The sequence below is a fragment of the Solanum pennellii genome, chromosome 7 (genome assembly GCF_001406875.1).
Source record: "Solanum pennellii chromosome 7, SPENNV200".
Classification (NCBI taxonomy): Eukaryota; Viridiplantae; Streptophyta; class Magnoliopsida; order Solanales; family Solanaceae; genus Solanum; species Solanum pennellii.
Window position 1 is genome coordinate 70,197,081 of NC_028643.1, and position 23,589 is coordinate 70,220,669.

At 30.7% G+C, this 23,589-nt stretch overlaps 2 protein-coding genes and 2 pseudogenes across 2 annotated transcripts; 3 read left to right on the forward strand and 1 right to left on the reverse strand.

Annotated features, from left to right (window-relative positions):
- The first annotated feature begins 3,456 nt into the window (after window positions 1-3,456).
- Window positions 3,457-6,232, forward strand: LOC107026392 (glucan endo-1,3-beta-glucosidase 12). Its single transcript, XM_015227345.2, has 3 exons — window positions 3,457-3,640; window positions 3,715-5,019; window positions 6,003-6,232. Exons 1-3 carry the CDS (start codon window positions 3,574-3,576, stop codon window positions 6,035-6,037), a joined length of 1,407 nt encoding a protein of 468 aa, XP_015082831.1. The 5' UTR covers window positions 3,457-3,573; the 3' UTR covers window positions 6,038-6,232.
- Window positions 6,233-9,961: 3,729 nt separating this feature from the next.
- Window positions 9,962-12,636, reverse strand: LOC107025216 (clathrin coat assembly protein AP180). The gene has a single exon (XM_015226022.2). The coding sequence runs from the start codon at window positions 12,261-12,263 to the stop codon at window positions 10,026-10,028; it is 2,238 nt and encodes a 745-aa protein (XP_015081508.1). The 5' UTR covers window positions 12,264-12,636; the 3' UTR covers window positions 9,962-10,025.
- A 1,054-nt stretch (window positions 12,637-13,690) lies between these two features.
- Window positions 13,691-14,778, forward strand: LOC114073901 (annotated as a pseudogene).
- Window positions 14,779-14,860: 82 nt separating this feature from the next.
- On the forward strand, window positions 14,861-16,372 carry LOC107025493 (annotated as a pseudogene).
- Window positions 16,373-23,589: the final 7,217 nt, after the last annotated feature.

Consider the following 23,589-nt stretch of genomic DNA (forward strand, 5'->3'; position numbering starts at 1 on the left):
TCAATTTCGTTTTCTAATCTCAAAGCAGCAATTGCAGCCGAGTTGGATATTGATGTATCAGTGCATTGACTAAACATTATAACATGTGATACATATCTAATACATGTATCAGTGCATCGACTAAACACTATACACACTGATTCTATATGTATCATCAAGCACAGTTGATGACGCAGTTATTAAACTTAGTTAATGATACATTATAACAATTTTCAAAACCTCATGATACATAGAAAATATTATGATACACAACAAATTCATGTATCAATGCATCATCTAAAACACTATACACACTGATTCAAAATGTATCAGCAAGCACACTTGATGGCGCATTTATTGAAATTAATCACTGATACATGATAAAAAATTTAAAAAACCCTTGATACATAGGAAATCATATGATACACATCTAGTTCATGTGTCAAAGCATATGTATTATATGATACACATCTAGTTACATTGAAAATCAACGAAGGCATTATACATTAGTTTAAGAAACAAAATCAACTAGATACATTAAATATGAAATCATATGTATTATAAAGGATGAACTACAAAAATAGAAAAAAAAATCAACAATTGATCTGTTGAAAGCAAAAAGAAACAAATGACCAAGAAATCCCCCTACACTTTTATCTTTGCTCTATACCAACTTCTGTATCTTTGTCTCACTGTCAACAATGAAAAATGATTTCATCAGCAAAAGAGGATCCCTGGAAACAATGGTGTTGCAAGAAAAAAGATAAGAATATACGAATTGATGATGGATTAATAATAAAAAGATGCTGGGTTCAAACGATTACAGATTAGGAAGAAATAGACGATGATGGATTAAGAATAAAAATAAGAAAAGAATAAAATATGTTGGGTTAAGATGAATGAAGATGATTAAGGAAAAAAAAGAACTGAAACTTGATGGAGTAAGAACAAAACGGTAGAAGTTAATGGAAGTTGTCCTGCTTCCTGAAATTTTTACTTTTTTAAATTTCAAATTTTTTGAATTTTGAAATTCAAAATTTCAAAATTTGGTCTTTTATTTAAAATTAATTAAATTTAATAATTCAAAATCAAAAAGCTGATTAAAAGGTTGAGTGTTTAAATGGATAAAATTTAAAATTCAAAAACTGATTTAAGAGGTTGAGTGTTTTAATGGAGAAAAAATAGGCATTAAAATGGATAAATGTGTATTATAGGAGAGAGAATGTAATGTATCTAAAAAGTTCACTAAAATAAAAAAAAAGGGAATTATGTAATATTTAAAAAAAGTAGGGAAAATTAGAGAATATAAAAATTAAAGTTGTGTATTTAAGTTATTTTTTCTTGTTTTTTTCAATTGGTTTCTTCCCCAATTGAAATCTTTATATGAAAAAGTAATCGATCCAACATAAAATAATATAAAACAAATCAAGTCATGATCCATCTATTGGTTCAATTTTAACCTAACTCTTGGGCCAATATATGTCCAATTTCTTGGTTTAGTCCAAACTATAAGCCCACTCTCATGGGTTCAACATTTTAAGCTCCTTTGGACTCTAACATGGAGAGCCTCTCTCAAAGAATGCACCTTCATGAAACAAAGTCACTATTATTCGGTCTTACTTATTTTTATTAAGATTAAAACTACGAAAATTTGAATATTAAGATGTGAAAACTGAGACGTCTATAGGTATGTATAAAGTTATTATCTTTATATCTAAATATAAATAATTAAAATTATTTGTTTTTAATATGTGAATACACATAATTTATCTTTTCAAACATAATCAATAAACAATTCAAACAAAAGATAATTTCAGTAAAATAAAGATTAAATTTGTATTGAAAATAATATTTTGAAGATATAAATAAATGTTTAAACATTGATTCTGTTTAATCTTTAATGATCACTCTTTTATTTATTTGTTTTGGTTTCTTGACATGCTCTTTAATTAGCATTTTCAGGAACAAGTCGGCAAGTGTTCTTTTTGGAGGCATCACACGTAAAAGAAATATTGGACAAGTCGGCAAGTAGTGCTTTAAAGAAGACAACATCATGTGTTACATCCATGGAACTTAAAATTTTACGGTTTTGTCATTCTTTAACACTTCATCTCACGCGTAGTGTTTAGCATGTGATTTTATGAGCACTAACATCGGATGAGACGAACCCAGATATGATACCATGTAAAATAAGGTCTTAGACCTAACTCAGGAATTTATTCATCCATATCATTAACCACCTATATGAAATTTTTGTGATTCTTTTTAACACTTTTAGCTCATTTGCACACTATCTCTTTCAACTTCAAAGAATTTATGAGAATTATCATATCATATTTTGTACTATTTTTTTTATGATGATAGTGTTTAAATAAATTAATTCCTACTTTAATTATTTCATTTAGTATCCACTTTTTCTGATGTATTACTTAAATCAAGATTTTTTTTAAAACAAACCCCTTTACATTTATTATAAGATAGAAATAAGAACTGGATATATTTTAATTTATCCAAATCATGCTTTAAAATTTTTTCTGAGTATGTCAATTTTAGATATAATTGAAAGTCTCACATAGATAGCTTTGGAGACAAAGACTTTGAAACTAATTTTAAAATGTGGAAAGAAGAAGGATACAAAAGTATAAGCACAAATCTCTTTTTAAGTTCAATAATCATAATTCAATACCAGGACCCACCCTCACCCCACCCCCCACCACTTATCTCCTCGATCCCCTCAATTCTCACTCTCCACTATAAGGAAAAAAAATATAAAAAAGAAAAACAAAAATAAAAAGAATTAAGACGAGAAATATAGAATATGAAAGCAATAGAACATAGTGAGACAAGAGACGAGAGCTTTTCTTATAATTTTAAGTAAATACCATATGAACTTTATGCCTCGATTTATAGTGTAACATATAGATATATAAGAGGTTAGTATGAATATAATGGAGAAAGTTATGAAGGTGAAAAATTATGAGAATAATGATTATAAAGTTAGAGATTATGATTATCTTCGTAATAGACGAAAGTAATAAAAATAGTGGATGAGAATAACCTTTTGCTATAATACACACCCACGTTATAATATATAGCCTGATACCAATAATCAAATTCCAAAATATTACACACAAAAAATCACACTAGGGGGGTTAAAACTATAAAAATAGCTTAGACTATAAAAAAGAAAAATACACCTCTAATGTTTGAAAATTTATTTTCAAATATTTATGAGGTTTAGATTAGATTTTAAAATTTATCTCTAAAAAATATTAATTAATAAAAAAAATCACTTCCACTCACAAATTTTAAATTGTTAAACACTTCCTATTAAAATAAATTTCTACACCTATTATTCAAATTTTAGGTGGTATAAATTAAAAACATAAATTTTAACAAACTTAAAAAATCAAAACCATTTACTCATATTAAAAGAAGTATTTAGAACTTACCCTCAACAATTAAAAAAAAAAAAGCTTCCATTTTATCATTTCTATCCCACTATACACACACTTCCCCCTAATTTCTAGCTCTCTATTACCCTTTAAAGCACCACTCACTTTCATGCTCTGTTTCTTCATCAAGCAATAGAGCATGGAAAAACTCACCATTTGTCTTCTCCTCTTCGCCTTTTCCTTTTCCCTTTTCTCCTCCATTGCAGGTAACAACTCTGTTTCTTTAATATTTTTCTTACTAGCTTCACATTTAACATAATCTTTTGTGGTGCATTTGCAGATGCTGGTTCAATTGGGATAAACTATGGCCGTGTAGCTAACAACTTACCATCAGCAGTTAAAGTTATAGCACTGTTGAAATCTCAAGGCGTGGAGCGTGTTAAGGTCTACGATACTGACCCTGCTGTGCTCAAAGCTCTTTCTGGATCCGATATTAAAGTTACTGTAAATCTGCCTAATGAGCTTCTCTACAATGCTGCTAAAAGGCCGTCGTTTGCTTACTCATGGGTGGAGAAAAATGTTGCTGCTTATTACCCATCCACCCAAATCGAATCCATTGCTGTTGGAAATGAAGTTTTTGTTGACCCACATAACACAACCCGTTTTCTTGTATCCGCCATGAAGAATGTTCATCAAGCTCTTGTTAAATTTAATTTCCATGACAAAATTAAAATCTCTTCTCCGGTTGCTCTGAGTGCTTTGCAGAACTCTTACCCTTCTTCAGCTGGGTCGTTCCGATCCGAATTGGTTGAACCTGTCATTAAGCCCATGCTGGATTTCCTCCGGCAAACGGGATCTTATCTAATGGTGAACTGTTATCCCTTTTTTGCTTATGAGTCCAATTCCGATGTTATTTCTCTTGATTACGCTTTGTTCCGTGAAAACCCCGGCGTTGTTGACGCCGGTAACGGACTTCGTTACTTCAGTCTGTTTGATGCCCAAATCGACGCTGTTTTTGCTGCATTGTCGGCTTTGAAGTACAACGATATCAAAATGGTGGTAACGGAAACTGGCTGGCCATCTAAAGGAGACGACACCGAAATCGGCGCTTCCGTCGACAACGCCGCGTCGTACAACGGAAACCTCGTCCGGCGGATACTTATCGGTGGAGGAACCCCTTTGAGACCGAAAGAAGACCTCACCGTCTTCCTCTTCGCTCTTTTCAACGAGAACAAAAAACCGGGTCCAACTTCCGAGAGAAACTTCGGGTTGTTCTACCCAAATGAGCGAAAAGTTTACAACATACCATTAACAATGGAAGGTTTAAAGCATTACGTTGACCGGCGGTCACCGGCGGCCGGCGAGCAGAGAACGCAGAAAGGCGGGAAGGTGAATGTGTCAGGGCAAACATGGTGCGTAGCGAGTGGAGAAGCGGAGAAGGATCACCTACAAGCAGCTCTAGATTATGCTTGTGGTGAGGGTGGAGCAGATTGCCGTTCGATTCAACCAGGTTCCACGTGTTACAATCCTAACACGTTAGAGGCTCATGCATCATTCGCTTTTAATAGTTATTATCAGAAAAAAGGCCGTGCGATGGGTTCGTGTTATTTTGGTGGGGCCGCATTCATTGTTCATCAACAACCTAGTAAGTACACCCTAACATTTCTCCATAATATTATTTTATTCAATTAATTTCGCGTGTTGGATTTTGCGTTTTTTTCAACCTCGATTGCTGTGACACGTTTGACTTATGAGGTATAATGGTTGATGGTAAATTACTAAATTTAATGTGTGGCGCACTTTAAGGGGTGAATTTGCTAACGTGTACTTTGTAAGGCCCCACATATAGGTAAAATTTGTTGGTATTAGTTAATGGTGCGATCCAGGCAGGTCATGGAGACAGCACGTGGGTGGTTAGATAAAAACTATTTCATAGAATTAGTGAGTCATGGTAACTACGTTTAAGTTTATAGTTTAGAGTCACGATGCTTTAAGTTTAAATTTTAGTAAAGATAAAAAAAATATTACGAGATCGTTTGGGATGAGGAATAAAAATAAATAGTGATAGATAAAATTTTATGTAACTCGTTTGGTTGTTAATGCAAGTGATTGACTAAATTATTCAATATACACGGTGGAATAAATTATTTCACGATAACAAATAGTTCCCAACTAACTCCTTAATGATTTTTTTTTTATTTGTCTTATATTTTATAGATAGAGTTACTTGATATTTATTGTTATTTTTTGTTGTTTAGGTTATAAGTACCTCATAAAATTAATTGTTTTTAGTTTGTTTTTCCAATATTTGGTTGATTCAATGGATATTCATGGCTGGTCAAAATGACACTATAGTATTCGTATTTATTTATGATGTATGGTTGATAGTAAATGTGTTTTAGCTTTGGTACGGTAAAGCTGAGAATAAAGCATTTCTTGGAATAAATTTATACATTTATCTGTTTGCTTTTTGTAGATCCTATTTTCTTTTTATTAGTACTTGAAAGTTACTGGTCGTATTTTGCACATTACACCCACTCAATTTTTCTTCTATATGTTGCAGTTTTTGTTTGTTTGTTTATTTATTTACATTTGAGGTAATATTTTTGTTATTTATTGTTTTTGCAGAGTATGGACACTGTGAATTACCAACTGAAGAATGAGTAGAGGGGTGGGGATAGACTGAATTTTGATAACAGCAGCTAGCTCTAATTTATTGTGTAGCTACTTTCAGTTCAGACTATTCATTTGTAACTCATTAATTAGTTGGTGTTTGACATCACCTAACTAGCTACTAGTATATGTTGCTATATTTTGGTTTTTCTGTTTATATGCAAATTTCATTTCTAATGCTTTAATTCTCTGAATCATTATTTTATATGGACTTATATAGAGGTGTATTTTACTGGTATTATATGGACTTACTAGCTAGTGGCAGTTTAGGAAATATTATTTTTTTAAAAAAATTATTTCAAAAGTATCATAACTTGTGATCTTAACCCTATCATATGACATTCTTATATATAACCTATATAAGAGGGTGCTTAATTTTATATATTTTCTAATATAGATGAAAAAACATCATCTATTTTACAGTAAGATTGAAAAGATAAAGAGTGGCTTATGAAATAGTATAAATTAGGCAGACTTATATGCAAAAACCAAAAAGTAAGATCTAAAGTCAAACTTTAGGGTTTGGGGTTTTAAAGCAAACAGTTGATGGCTTTGCCACTTGCAAGAAGGAATAATATGAATATAGACGAGTAAAGGTTTTGAGTTCGAGTTTTTTTGAGTATGGAGTCTGAATTGATGCTAAATTTAATTTAACATAAGTATCGAATAAATAATGAATTTAGATAGACATCGTTGTTCATCAATTATAATTATTTTTCTATATTAGCATGATTCTATTTATTGTAAAATGAGCCCTTGTCCCTTTATCACCATATATATCCAACATCAATGGTAGATGATCCAAATGATCACCATATGCTATCCATTCTAACAAGTGATCTTTTTCTATCCATCTTTCTCAAATGGAACTTGCTTTTCACTCCATTTTCCTTTATAAGTCTTATGAAAATTCTATGATATTATTTGAGGAATTATTAGTACTTTCGAGATCTTTCAATGGATATATCTGTCTAAAGGGTACCCAGTGTCCTTTTAAGTCATTAACATGGTCTTTTCTAATGATGAAAGGCACCAACACACAAAAGGAAAATGATTTTTGCTCCCACAATATAAAAGAGCATTAATTGGTGGGAAAAGGTATCATTAGGAGAATGTCAATTCACTAGACACAAACGTTTTTATATCGCGAATTAATGAAAAATTTATACATTATAATTTTTTTATTCATTTTTCATCAAATCAGCACATCGAAAAATAGTATGATTAAAAATAATTTTATATTGTAATAGTATAAACTTTTTAATTATTTTATATGAAAACATTGTTATTTTTTTTAATCAGTGTATACAATCAAAAGTAAGATAAAAAGTTTCATTGGATCCTTAGAGAGGAATCTTTCACTTGGAAAAAGGTCCATCATGATGATATATATTTTTGTTGCAAAGTACTTAATTACTCCTAATTATTTTATGAAGAAGCAAACTCTAGATTTAATTTCCACTTAAAGATTCAAAACATTCTAAAGTATCTGTTTCTTTCTTTTTGACTGAAAATTCTGAGTATACTAAAAATCATTATTCTTTAATCCATGATGAAAAAACCCACTAAAATAATGAAGGCAAATCACGTGGAGTACTAGAACAAAAACAAAAATCAAGCTGTGCCTAAATCGCATAGACTTAAATAATAGAACGTGAAGGACTTTGAGGAATCGTACTAGTTAGAGTCATACAAATATTAATAATTAGAAATGAATTTTTACATTTTTAATGCATAGAATTATTATTCATGCACATTAGTTATACATATATTTAGTTATTTCATCTTTTGTCTTTTATAAAATAATACATAAATTTTTTCATAATTTAAAGGGTGTTTGAATTAGCTTAAAAGTTTATTAAATCTATTTTTAAGTCAGTTTTTAACTTCTCAAAATGTTTGGCAATTTATAATATAACTTAAAATAAATTAGAAAGTGTTCGAAAAGGTTAAAAATAATTTAAAATGACTTTAAATAAGTTAAAAATCAAAATTAGATTTCCTCCTATTTTTCAATTTTTGACTTAAAAGCCATTTAAATTTGATTTTTTTACTTTTTAAGTCAATACAAACGCTCTTATACATGTATTAGCTACTTATGTAGATTTAAAGTTGTCACCCAACATCGTATTAATTTTATGCATTAAAAAATTATTTTCTATCTACAAATAAAACATCGTATAAATTATATAAAAATTAATATATGAATATCTTGTTTCTTATTCAGAAACCTACCAAACAATTCCTTAATACTCTAATCACTACTTTAATTTGTTTATCATATTCATTTTTAATATGTTTAAATAAAATATCTTCATTCTTTTTTTTCTATTAACATCTTAATTTTAATTTTTCACGTGACATATTTTACTTACTCGTCGTTACTAAGGGTAATATATGTATGGTGGTGGTAGCGAAAGAAGAATAATTAGAAAGATGGTGATGTGAATAATTAGTGGAGAACAATGACATGTGAGACCCTGACAAAAACACATATGCATGAAATAATAAGACAATACAATTGATCCAGAAATAGAAGCATCGATCTTAATTCATTTACTATACCTATTACTATATATTTGGTGAAATTGACGATCAGTTTGTTAAATTACAGCACAGATTCTCCATTTAATAACTCACTCACATGTTCATCACTATTACTATTATTATTTATTATTTGTTGTCCATTTCCCTCACTTAGAAACATTCCGACTCTACGTACTCCTCTCATCTTAATAATGTTCCTTCGATCACTATGTGTATTTTATTTGTCGCGGAATTCGAGGTTGAAATTTTATTTGAATATGTAAATTGAGCTTTTTAAATAGCTTTTTATATATAAAAAGGGTATGAAAATCTCTTAATTTTTGAAGCTTATCAAAAAGAACTTTATTTAATTCTTATATAATTTTACCAAATATATAAACAGTTCACAAATTTATTCCGCCACACATTTCATATGTAACTTTGTTAAATAAAATGTAATCGATCTTGCTCCTATATATATATATATTAAAAAAAGATATAATAGATTTTGAAGTACTATTTCTAAATTTTCCTCGACCAAAATGGTCTATCGAAGCTGATTACACACTCCAATCAATAATGTTTAACTTTGTTGGCCTACTTAAAAGTGTCTCAGACTCTTTGATTGATAAAATAGAGACAAGATCTTTAGCTGGCTCATGTGATGCTGCCCTCAAATGTCTTTAAGTTGGGAAATTAAGGTGGTCAAAAATGACCCAAGATGAGAAATTAGAGAAAATGAGAGAAAGAGACAGTTTCTACACAATACGCATAACCCTTCTGTCTAATCCCTACTTATATTTAACTGATTGATGATTGATCCTGGATCTCAAATAAAACCCTCTAGTATTTTACTCGGCCCAATAAATCCATCTAAATCAGCACCATTCACGACTTTTAACACATAAACCCTTACAAAGTCCACTTGATTCACAACAATATTCACATAGGAGTTGGACTAATTTGGAGTTGCACCACGTAGAAAAGCAACTCTGTATTAAAGATTTTTCATGCCCATGATTCGAAACAAATTTTTTCACTATGATTCAGAGAAAATTTGTGTTATAGAACATGACTTTTCATCGAATCAGGTTATTGAATAATGCATGATGGAAATCAAATTTTTACTAAAACAGTGAAATTTTTCCTAATTTTTTTGTATGAATTTTAATAGTGTTTAATTAATAAAGGGATGGCTATATTAAAGTCATAGTTAAAGCAAATAAAAATCTGGTATAGCTAACATTTTAAAGTTTTAAATAGAAAAATCTCAAGTAGTACCGTTGGTTTATAAACAGTAGTTTCAAAATTTTTGACTTTATATCATGCAAATTTGCTTTTCTACTTAAAATTCAGAAACATTGAGAAAACAGATTGTACAATGAAAATTGCGAAAAATGAAACTAAAAATATCAAAATTGGCATCTAAGCTAACAAGAGCAAATAACTACTTTAAGACATATGCTTAGCTATGATCTTGTTTTGGTTCTGTAACCATAACTTTTGTTCATCCGAAAAATCCTTCTGATTCACTCCACCATTTAACATCTGATCACTACTCGGAAACGTCCCAAACGGATCAAAATTCATGTCATTCTGCACTGCTGATGAAGAATTCTGACCAATAAATGTTGGTGTTGCTTGAAATGTAGGCAAAGGTGTTGATGGCGTTGCAGGTTGCTCCGTCGATGTGTCTTGTAAAAACGGATTGTAATGGTTTGCTGATTCCGTTACTGGAATTTGATTATAGTTATTCGTATTAATATTTGGTTTTAAGCCACTAAATGGAACCAATGTTGATGAATTCTGATTATACAATTCGTCCAAATAGGAAGAATTAAAGTTGTTAGGGGTAGTAGGCATAGTTTGTGCTGCTGTTATTTGTGGGGTTGTTTCAAATAATACCATATCCCAACCACTATTTGCACCATTTCTTGATACTTGTTCCGATTCTTGATTTTCTTGTAAGGCGTTGAACGATGGCAATGTTGATGCCAATGTGGAAGTGTCGTAGCTGTTAATGTTGCTAGCAACAGTATTAGGCATGGGTTGTACTGAATTTGTTAGCGGGGTTGCTTCAAACAATGCCAAATCCCAAGCATTGCTCGAAGAAGCCTTAACAGGCGATACATTCGTTTCATTTCTTAACACCTCTTTTGGTTCTTGAAAGGCGTTAATAGATGTAGACGATGGGGTTAAAGCCTCATTTAATACATCTTCCCATCCTTTAGATGAACTTGAACTTAATGTAGACTTTGGTTTCTCCTTGATCTGTTCTTGTTTAGGTTTAGCTTCTTTAAAGTTGGGTTCTTTTGCTTTTCCAACAACAGGTTGTTGCTTCTGATCTTGTACTTGTTCGTATTCGTTGTCAATATTTCCATTATCTTCTGATAAAGAAACAAGATCAATCATGGAAACTGGCAATGACCTTGCGGAACCTGTATCACATATATCATCGATAAACTGCTTCTTGAATCGAATATCTGAATAGGCCTCCAAATCGATTGAAATGGACGGGCTCTTCCCTGTTACCGTGGCTCTTATTAGATCTTCTAGTGAACTACAAGGTGAACCATTCCCAGACATAGTTGGACTTCTGTCCGAATTTGGTTCAGAGAATTCGGATTGTCCACCGTAACTATCAAGCCTACTTCTTGATGACTTCATTGAGCCTGGTCTTTGAAGAAGTACATCTCCTGAAGATTTCACTGGAAATGAAGATTTATCCTTGAGAAATTCTTGTAAGGACTCAATTAACTCGTCTGTTATAATTTGCACACTCGGATACTCTGATGTCCTGCCTACACCAATGCTTTTACATAACGAATAGAACGAGTTGATCTCCTCGAATTGCTTTGTGGATTTAACACATGTTTGAAAGGCATTTACACATGTTTGGTATGGTAAATGAAAAAAACTATCAAGAACTAGAGTTAGTCCATCAGATATATCTCTGTAAAGATCAAAACTTTCTTGTACCACAGCATACAAAGCACCTTGTACTAGACAATTGGTTTGGGCTGCACCTGTTGGCCTTGTAGCAATTGCCCTTTCAAGTAATCTTTGCCAATATGAAATCTTGTCAAGTAGCATTGCTGGTTTCATTTCGCGTATCGCCTCATTTGTCCTGCTTCTGCTCCTGCTCCTGCTCCTACTACTATCACTGCAACTCCTTAAGTAATTGGAATTTTCGCGCTCATTATAATTGCATCTCCGTTGGAGTTTCCCCGTGAGAAAACAATCCAAACGCTCGTCAAGATAAAGAGCAAACGTTCTAATAAAGGCGGTGAAATCCCAAGGGCTAGAGTTTGAATCATCGCGAAAATTTGAAAGGTTGAGAATCTTTGCACCACGTTTCATGGCGTGGAGGACTTCTCGAGGGAAATAAGGATCACCATCTTGGAAGATTCTAAGGACAAGTATTAATGATTTGAGGGCAACGATCCAATCCCTAGTGCGACCAATGCGTTTGCCAATGGCACGAGCACAGGCAGCCGCGTAGGCCTTGTTGGATGAGACTAATTGGACAACCTCGTGGATGTAACGCTCATCCACGGGGCCATCATCGTGTGTTGTGGCTTTTAGGACAGCAACTTCAAGAGTTGAGGAAGTGTTGGTGGAAACTTTGGCAAGGCTAATGCTGGTTTGATCTTTCACTGCAGCAATTGCCTTCTTTAGTTTGCTTGGCATGTTAGTCACCCTAATAAATTCTTTACAAAAAAAAAGTTTGACTCTTTTTTACGAAAAAAAGAAGTACCTCACCTCACATACGAAGAAGTTATAAAAACTATAATAAGAGCGGTCTGATCACATAAGAGATTATTCTTTGATAGTAATATTGATTGATGACAAGATTTGATGTTTTAGAGGAAAGGGAATATTTTGCCAAGCTATTTTGTCAGATCAATTTCGATTCATTCTTTAATGGAATAGAAAACATGCAAAACTGCAGCTATTAGGAATGAGCAATAATTTATGACTAAAAGCGTCAACTATCTATGAATGACCAGGATTGGAAATGTTAATCGACGAGAAGAAATTAGTCTAGAAGGCAGTTGAATTTTTTCTTTTTTCTCTTCCTTTCAATCAGTCATTGCTTTCTGTTTCAAATGTGAAAAATGAGAGGATGTCCATGAGTTTCTCTCAGTCTATTTACGAAATTTTATCACAACCATGATTATGAAAAGTACATAGAATGAAACTCATACACTAATTTTTTTTTAATTATAGACCTACTTTGAATCATGAAGCATCTATATAATATAAAAGTAATATTCATTTATTTAGTACTTGACATGACTTTATATACAAAGTATGGAGATCGAGGATTAAGATAGAAGATTAGTAGATAATTGAATGTGATGTTCGTTCGATAAGAGGTGGAGGCTTGTCCCATATTCTTTCGGTAATACTAATTAATAGTCACGTAGTGTCTTAATCTTTTTTGTGTTTCTACTATTTGTTACTTTATAATTTGTATTTTTTAATACTTAAAGAGTCTCCCTATTACTTCATAAATTAAGCCTTCATTTGAACATTCCCCTTGTATCTAGGCTGGACTGAAAAGTTTAAACTTTATAAAATTGGGTTCAGCAAAATAAGCCCATATGAACTAGTACTCATGAGCCATGGCCAGTGATACTAGCCCACAGGGGTTAAGTTCACAAATGAAATAGTATAAATTTTGTTTTATTATAAATTGTTGAATATAGAGTTCACGTGTAAATAGTATTAATATTTTTACAATGTTATAAATTGCTGAATTATCATTCATATTGCATTCTACTTTTTCAATTTTCCAACAATCTTAAAAGTCTTGCTATTTTTCTAATTTTCTAAAGTTTTTAAAAGCCTTTTCTTTATAAGGTGAGTTTGAACTTATTCTATTTTTAATTTATTTTAATTAATTTTATAGTTTTATATGATATTGTTGATATATTCAATCGTTTGATACTTATATTAATGTTAATATTTCTTTTTTATTTTTTGTGTATAGATATGCATCCGTCAAATGTATATGTACATCCTGGTCCAGTAGAGCATGATGTATTAAAAATTCAAGTTCATCATCTTTCCGAAGGAATTTGGAATGATAGCATAAAAGAAGAGAGGTCTTGCTTATATACGCGTCGTGGTGATATTGAATTTTGGCAACATATAAAATATCATCCATTACATTCTCGCATCCGTCAATATTTTGAAAATTGTGGATTTAAAGAAATTCTTGATGTAGGATGTGTGCCGTATGACTCCGGATTAATTTCTGCTTTAATTGAAAGGTGGCGTCCAGAAACTCATACTTTTCACATGCGAACTGGCGAGGCTACTATAACTTTACAAGATATTGAAATTTTATTCGAAATGGTAGTAGATGGTAGTCCTATAATTTTAAATGGAGCTGATTCTTTAGGGATTATAGGTAGACAAGAAATGATATTTGAATTAACAGGATGGTTACCCGATACTAGTTGTTTTTCTGGTGTTAGTAGATTGTTAACATATAAATTGATTGATTATATTGAAGGTTTGGATGGTATTAATGATAATTCAACTGAGCATGAAGTGCAACAAAGATTTAGATTATATTTATTATGGTTATTGGTGGATCAATATTTCCGGATAAATCTAATAATAAGATTAATTTGGACATTTTGATTGACATGAGAAATTTAGATTTAATGTCAACTCAAGCATGGGGATCAGCCGCATTATCATATTTGTATAATTGTTTATGCCGTGCGTCAATGAAAAAATCAAATGAAGTTTGTGGATTTCTCTCTTTAGTGCAGGTATACATATTTTTTAATTAAATATTTTTTATATACTAGTAATATGCACTTTTAAATTTAAGTGCATTATAAGTAATGGTGAATTTATTTATTGTAGATTTGGGCATGGGAAAGAATTATTCCCCTGCAACCATTGCCAAAGCCTCTAAGAACCAATCAACTTGAGGCTTCAACTGCGCTTGCACGTAAATGGACGCGACGTAGAAATCATCAAAATGAGGCACGAACTGTAATCGGTGTGATTAGGGATGTACTAGATAATCTAACTGATGAACATGTATTTAATATTATTAGTATCTTAAACTATTCATATTTTATTTTATTTTAAATAAAAATATATTTGGTAGATCATTAAATGAGGCACTTATGTTTCACTACCGAAGAAAATTATGTGAATAAAATGACATATACATAGATTCTTGTTAGGTCCTTAAAAGTAAAATATGTTATGACACAATGGTACAAAAAAATTATTTTGTAAGATTGTTCATTTTCACGTACATATTTTTTTTTCTGTCAATGTTGTTTTTATAATTATCTTACTTAATTATTTTTTTATAGTTTATTTGGCAACCTTATTCGGAAGATGTTATTAATGGATTGCCTGAGTGGTGTCGGTCAGGACAACGTGTCTGGATGGCACAGGTGCCACTGATTTATGGAATTTATCGTGAGTGGCACATGGTTGATCGTGTTGTGAGACAGTTCGGTTATTTACAACATATTCCTGGATCGTGTATCCAATTTTTTGAATATCAATATAAGCGTGATAAACGATTCAAAATAAAACAAGAAGATATAGATGCATTTAACTACACACAATATTTATGGGATCAACGTCAAAATCGTATATTTCGACCTCCATTTGTAAGTGATCAAACAGATTACTTTTGTTGGTACATGAGGCATAACCGCATGGTCATTGGAAATCCACAACATGTTGTACAAAAAGGGTATCAACACATGGCAAGAAGACATGAGGCATTAGTATGTATATTATGTAAATTTTAAATTATAATGTCAATCTTTAATAATTTTTTTGTTATTAATATTTGTTTATTCATTATAGGCTAGGGGTCATGAAATGCAGTATCGCCGAGCTCGGATGATTGAAAATGATGAAAATCAATCTAATGAAATGAGACAATATGCAGAGGAAGTCGCTCGTACTTCATTGGAGTTAATGAATGCGGCCTTCCAGGGAACGCGATTGAGCTTTGATCCTGATTACAATCCTCCCACTCAATACGATGAACCACCACCAGTACAAGTATCTCGCCGATCACGACAAACAACACCGAGAGAGGGTGCACGTCACGAGGTAGAAGGACCGCTGGTGAAACAGTTGATTTTTCTCCAAGGCCCTCTAACACTAATGTGGCGACTCCCGAGCCTTATTATCCCACGTTTGATTTTTCTACAGGGCCCTCTAACACTAATGTTAATTTTTCTAGTCAGCAAACAGTTGGTTTGTAACTCCACAGGTTCCAACATCTGGTTTTGCGCAATTTAGTGGATCTCAATATGGTATTTAACATGGTATGCGTGAATTTCCTATACATAATTCTCCATTTGGTGGAAGATTGAATTTTTCGAATGTAAGCATAATAATTTTCATACAAATTTTTTTAACTTTTTATAATTTTTTAAATTTTATTGCATGTTTATTTGATTATATTATATTATATTGTATTATAGGTAACTGTGTCCGATGATTCAAGATTTAATGTTGGGGCTTCACAAAATTTAGTTCTTAATAGACAAAATCCACCTCGGAGAACATCTAGGCTACACAAATCAACTACATGTGGAACAGGCAGTCACAATCAAAATGAGGAAGATTTTGAAAATGAAGATGAAAATGATGATGTAGAAGACTCGGATTCAGAAGAATAATTTTTTTTATGCACCTTTATTCTAAAAGGCTGAAGATTCGAATTTTGAAATATGTAAATTTTGTTGTTTCGTGCAAGTTTGAACAAAGTAATGAGATTCTTCCTTTTTTTTTTATGTTTGAACAAGTTTGCAGGATTTAATTTTCTTTATGTCATAGGTCAAATCAATACTTTTTATGTTAGGTCAAATCAATACTTTTTTATATTAGGTCAAATCATTATTTTTTAATGGAGTTCAAATCAATAATATAATAATAATATGAAGATATTATACGTACAATATTTAAAATGCACAAGACAAATTAAATTCATGTCAACAAATAAATATAAAAGATATATCATAATATTAATAACAAGATAATAAAAATACATTAACCTTAAAAACATAGACAAATATTTAAAATCGAGTAGGACATCGTGCCTTTGTGTGACCTGTCTCCTTACAAACACTACATTTTCTAGTCATGCGAGCCGGAGCTATATCCATATCATTCTTAAGTCGGCTTCTTACTTGCATACCACTTGTCCGCAAATATTCAGTATTTGCAATTAAATTAAAAGGAGCTGGTGGCAAATACATTTCATCAACCCACTGGGTTAAATGTCTCACTGTATGTTCGTTTGTAATATTTTGCACTGTAAAATTTACTTACATAAGATTTTGGCTCGATTCCGCGAAGTCCACAAAATTTGATGGCATGCGAACAAGGCATATGATAGTTTCTCCATTTTCCACAAGAACATTTCTTACCTTTTGCAGTAACCTTGTGGACATTTCCACCTTTACCATAATGAGCAAAAGTAAGAATTTCAAGAACTCCATCACCTGTGTTGTAAGTCATCATATCATTAAATTTTTATCTATCGCAAGAGGCCATGGCATATTACTTTGAAGTAATGCAATTGCAAGATTGTTTCTTTCGCAAAACCATCAACGAGAGCTTTGAATGTCATTCGAACCATGGCAGTCACAGGAAGCCCCCGAGCTTTTTTCAATAAACCATTATACCTATAAAAATAATAATATAAATATATTACATATAAGAAAAATAGTTTTTAAGAAATAAGAAAACATTACTTTATTTACCTATTAGTTGAATCCGATGAGAAAAAATTCAAATGACTGAAATTTTGGCTACACTCTCCCATAATACCACACTTCACTTAGAAATAATGATCTCTTGAAGTAATGATCATGAGTGTATATGTATAACAGTTTATGAAATCGCTACGTGAAAAGCGATATTTAAAAAATACTAAAAAAAATGAAATCGCTATCTAGGCAGCGATTTTAAAATTTTTTTTTATTAAAATGCGCTGCCTAGGCAGCGATTTTCAATTTTCTTTAAATTTTTTTTTTAAATAAGGAAAATCGCTACCAAGTAGCGATTTTTGAAAATATATTTTTTTAAAAAAAAAATGTTTAATCGCTGCCTTTGGCAGCGATTTTTTTTTTTTTTTTTTTTTTAAAATGTAAATTTTTTAATAAAATCGCTTCCAAGGCAGCGATTTAATATTTTAAAATTTTTTTTTTATATAAAATCGCTAAGCGATTAACATATTTTAAAAAAAAAAATTTAAAAAATATGTAAATCGCTACTGAGGCAGCGATTTAAAGAAATTTTTTTTTTTTGAAATCGCTGCCATAGCAGCGATTTCCATATTTTTTAAAAATTTTTTTTTTTAAAATCGCTGCCTCCGCAGCGATGTACCTTATTTTTTTAAAAAAAACAACTTTTGCAAAATCGCTGCAGAGGCAGCGATTTTGCTTTTTTCAGGTGAGGTAAGTCGCTGTTGATGCAGCGATTTTACCGTTTTGGTTAATATATAATTTTATATACCGTTTTGAAATTTTTGTTAATATTTTGTACCCTTTAAGTTTCGGACTCCATTAATATGGACACTTGCTCGACCATCGATAACTCTAATTTTGAGACAATAACACATGAAACAAATGTCCCATTTGTATTAAGATATTTCAATTTATTTTATATTTTACCTATAATTCGAATGGTGGCATATTTTATTCTAAATTGTGGTCTTAAATTGATTTATATAAAATATATCTTCTATTAGTTTGTTATCAAATTTAACCCTATATTTAAATTTAATGAAAAACTTTGTAATTGGAGTGACTAACCTAATTAGTAATTGCATCTTTAAGAATGAAAGAAAATATTTATTATACTCGTAGAAAGAAACTCTTCTTATTTTTATTCTTATTCTCACTCTTACTAGGTAGGTGAAGTTTCGATTGTTTCCATTGTTATTGCTATTCTTTTCTACTTTTTTTCTTTTTAATTTTTACCCCCCTCCCTCTTAGTAAACTACTAATATTAGGATCTTAATTTATTATCACGTTATTATTTTAAGAATTCTTAGAAAAGAGCACAAATGCTTGACTTGAAAAAGACAACCTAAAGCTTCTTTCTAGAAACAAAAAGAAATCACAATGCCTCGTTGCGTTAAACGCGGTGAATATTTTACACTATAATAATATTTGGATTATGGCTACCAAGATAATAGTTACACTGGCATTGGCCAGCAATAAAGTTCTCGCAAAGTATTATATAGTAATTCTTCTATCATTGTAGCTATAGTTTGCTAATTACGATTCATAACTATATGTTATAGGGAGGGGAGTGGCTAGGGAGACTGGGAGGGAAGAGAGAGGGCGAGCGAGAGAGGGCAAAAAGTGAGAGAGAGGTGAATTGTATATGTATATTGGTTAGATAATTGTATATTATATATATGTATTTGTATATTCTGCCGAGAGAGATTGGTTGAGAGAGAAGAGAGGCGCAGCGAGATTGGGATGGGAAGGAGATAAGCGAGCGAGAGAGGACAATGATTTATATAATTCACTGGTACGTTTGTATAATTCGCGTATTTTTGTTTAATTGACTAATATAAAGTATGGAATTACACAAATACAATAAAACTCGAAATAACGCATTAAAACAAACATAAACATATGAAATTTAAACAATTATACAAAATTCAAAAATGACACGTTTATACAAGCTTTAAAAAGTTACAGTCAAAAAGACTGAATGTGTATGATGATAAAATTGAAAAACTAAAGGAATCATCGTCATATACAATTACAAATACAAATCATAGTTTACAAATACAAATCATCGTATATAAATACAAATCAAACAAAGAATTGTTATTTGTGAATTATACAAATGTGGCGAATTATACATATGCAGACGTGAATAGTTATATAAACTCGAAGTCAGCTCACGTAATTAATTATCAATGTTAGTTGCAAATGGTAATTATAACAAATTATAACTATGATGAGTGATCAAGTAGTTCAAGTTTGCTTAACTACGTAATTTTCCCAATCATTATTTAATCAAACCCAAAATTTCAAAGATAAATTATTTCTAAATAGATTGTAATATTTTTTTTTGAGACAAATTAAAAAGAAAAATATATCACATAAATTTGAGATAAAATAATAAAGAAAAAAAACATAAAATGAATCCATTTCTTATAGAAAATACGCAAAATATAAATCCATTTCTTATTGTATACATCAGCTTCAATCGATTATACATGCCTTCCAATTTCTTGAGATATGAGTATCAGTTTTTAAAGATTAAAATATCACAGTATATCAGTAAGAGAAGATAAAAAGATAAAATGAGAGAATGTGAAGTGAATAATAAGAAATATTATTTAATATAATGTTGATGAAATTCATGATTTTCTGTATCCAATTTGATATCAGATGTATCGATTTTGACAAAGATGGTAACATTAGTCACCTTGTTTCCATGGTAAAAAGAACGATTTGAAATTAAAACCAATTTTTCATGATTTAAATTAGGGAAAATTATATTTTTAGTTCCTGTGTTAAGATTATATTTTTATTTTAGTCCTCGTGTTATCTAACTTAGCATTATTAACCTTCAATTATATCAAGTAAGTGATTTTAGTTCTTCAACTTACAGATTCAAAAAAAATTAATAGAGTTCACTGCTAAAAGGAGTAGTTCGGGTATTTTGTTTTTAATTCTCTCTTTGAAAAACAAGCTAAGTCTTCCATATTTCTATCTAGAAGAACAAGCCCGTTGATTTGAGCTACAATTTCAAAAACCAACTTGATAGGCATTAACCCTCCCACTCCCACTGAAGAGCGATAAATTATGCGATAAATGATTTTTTTAAAAGAAATTTTCTGTTTTCTCAAGCAATTACTTTAAAATATCCGAATTATCCCTTTTAGCAGTGAAGTCTCTGTTAATTTTTTTGATCTGTTAGTTGAAGGATTAAAATCACTCACTTGATATAATTAAAGGTTAATAGTACTAAGTTAAATAACACAAGAACTAAAATAAGAAATCAACCTTAACATAGAAACTAAAAATGCCGTTTCCCTATTCAAATTATTAGTTTTCCTATTACTTAAATAACAATAAGTGAAAATGAACTTCTAAAATTCAAATTTGCACTCAAATAGTGATATATAAAATGGAAAAGGAGGTGAATTAATGTAAATGTAATGATGAAAAAAAAAGGGGGGGGGGGGGTTAAAGTGACAAATCCCAATTTGAATTTGATTTTTTAATATATATAGGAATATGCAAACAAAGTCATTGTGATTGCGGTAATTTATTATTTTGTTATATATTTTATTTGACTTCAAAAGGAGATTATTTTTATAATTGGCAAGAAAATCTTCAAAAACATAAAACTTTAATAAAGTAAAGTACAATGAGTAAAACGGAATAAGGAAATGTCAACTAATTAAAAAGCTTTGAGCTGACTTGAAGGCCAATTGTTTTATCTCCCTTTAAGAAAAGTAATCTCTTAAAAAGAAGCTCTAAATGCCTTTATTTTCTCCCAAAAATTTACACTTTTTGTGTCCATATATCACATTTTCAAGCATGCAATATATCATTTTTTATAAAAAAGATGAAGAAGAAGAAAACAACTCTACGTGAACCTTTTACTTTTTCCTAACGAACATATAAATTATGATACTTAAAAAAAAGTAATATTTCAAAAAGAATAGTATGAATTATTAGTTTCATTTTCGAATTATTGATAATTTTAAAAATATTCATTTGTTACTAAGTGAACATAAATATAATACACCATTGATCTTGCAGCATGAGTGAAATACACACTTAAGTTCTCACCAAGTTTAGGGATATATTCAAGACTTCTCTTATTAAGAGTCTCATGTTTCTACGAAAGTTTAAGATCACTTACTAAGTTGTGTGATAAATTGGGTGCGTATCTAAGTTTATTCAAATTCTAATATTTAGAAGTTAGAATTGTGTTTGACACGTATTCTTCAATTTTGAAAGATTAATCCATTATATTATCAAACGCTAATTTTTTTAATTATTTTATTTGAAAAAAACTTGTCCGTATCTGGTGTTTGCAGTCAATTAATGTAATTTTCATTATTATGTAATTTAATGAAATAAAACACATATTAATTAATTAAAATTAAATAAAATAAACTATAAATTTAAACACGTGACATGCATGTATTAGTGAATTAGTGTAAACACCCAATACGAATAAATTTATCTTACAATAAAACAAATCATGTTCTAACGGGACCTAGCTAAAGGTAATATTTTGGTGAGCCAAACTATTTGAAGGGGGGAAAACGAGAAAGTAACGTGTTGGAGTAATTTATATAATCCTTTATTTGGAAGATCTAAATTGTAACTCCAATAAATATTTATCGGATTGAATTTGATCCAATAAATCAACAATAGTTTAATATCAATACCTAATTATTCTTTAATATAATTTTTCTTACGTGGTTCAAACAATCTCTTCACGTTGATCATATAAACTTATGGATCATTCTTAATACCAAAAAAAACTAAAATCATAACTTGAACAAAAATTATTTTTAAAACTAAAGTTGAAATTCTATTCTTTCTCAAAATAAATAATGATTTCAAATTTAAGCGTCAAATGATATAACCAAACATTTTTTCAAAAAGTAGACGTACTAACATTGTCTTTGAAGAAGTCAAATTCCTGATGTAATGGAGAAAATATCAGTCCACATATGCTTCCATTGTCAATGGGGACATGTAAGTTCAAATTTCTGATAGCAGCTGTTATTTTTTAAATAGATAAGTCTCCTATGACGAGCTCAATCGAAAAGAGATGTAAGGATTTTGAAATCTCTCGATCCTTCTGTATTGAAGTTCAAATTCAATCCTATAAATATTAACTAATCCCAAAGTTATTTTATTTTATATTTTCACTAAAATGATGAAATCATTCCCTCATGATTTATCCAATCTACAAAATATTCTTTACTTATTTCATTTCACGTACAAAACAAACCCTAAAATCCATAGGCCAGCATAGTCTATTCTTCTGGCTGGCAAGACTTTGATGTAATTTATTGCAACACGCAGACTATGGACTTTTTAAAAGGTGGGGGACGGATGAACTATAAATGTTGAAACATTTAAGTCAAAAACTTGGACGATTTGATTCATTTTAGCACACAAATATTAAGTCAAATATACCCACATTTAAAAAAAACAACCTTTTTTCTTGCAATAAATTTATGACATTTTGGAACAATTTGATTTGATCATGGCTGGCAACAGATTACGTACACGCTTGAACGACATTTGAAGTAAAAATTTTCAGTTCAATGACTACCTAAACTTTCATTTTATTGATGACGGCTCGATTCATCATGTAATCGCTCTCTTATGAACAAGGAAATAATATACAAGTGACCCTAGTCTCCTTACAGGCCCATTATATACATTGAGGTGATTTCCAAGAAAGGTTCAAAAGGAGCAGAAAATTATTCTATGTTAGAAAAAGAATAAACTTGAATTTGAAGTATGTAACCCTAGAAAGTAGGAGGCCCATGATACCCTAAATTATAAAGAGAGGAAAGACAGTTGAAGTGATGAAATCATTAACTGCCAAAGTTTAAGCGGGAAGGAACTATACAGATGTAAAAAAAATAAAAGTAGAAAAATAATGAAAGGACTCATAGGAGAGAGAGAGAGAGAGGACAAACGGTAAGCTTTACAGCTTGCAAAAGCTTTGGTATATTGCAGTTGCTTTAAAGGGATATGTTTACAGCAAATATGACAACATCGCTCAAAAGCCCAAAAGTCTCAGCCTTTCCTTTATCCTCACAGTATCTGATTCATCCATCCATTGCCCATTCTAGTGTTTCAAACAACCAAGAATCAACTTCACTACTTCAAGATGATTCTGGATTGTTATAATGTGTATTTGATGCAATATTATACTGTAATAGTGGTATTCCATCCAGTTTATACACACTTCCTATTGGTATCTCCCATCAATG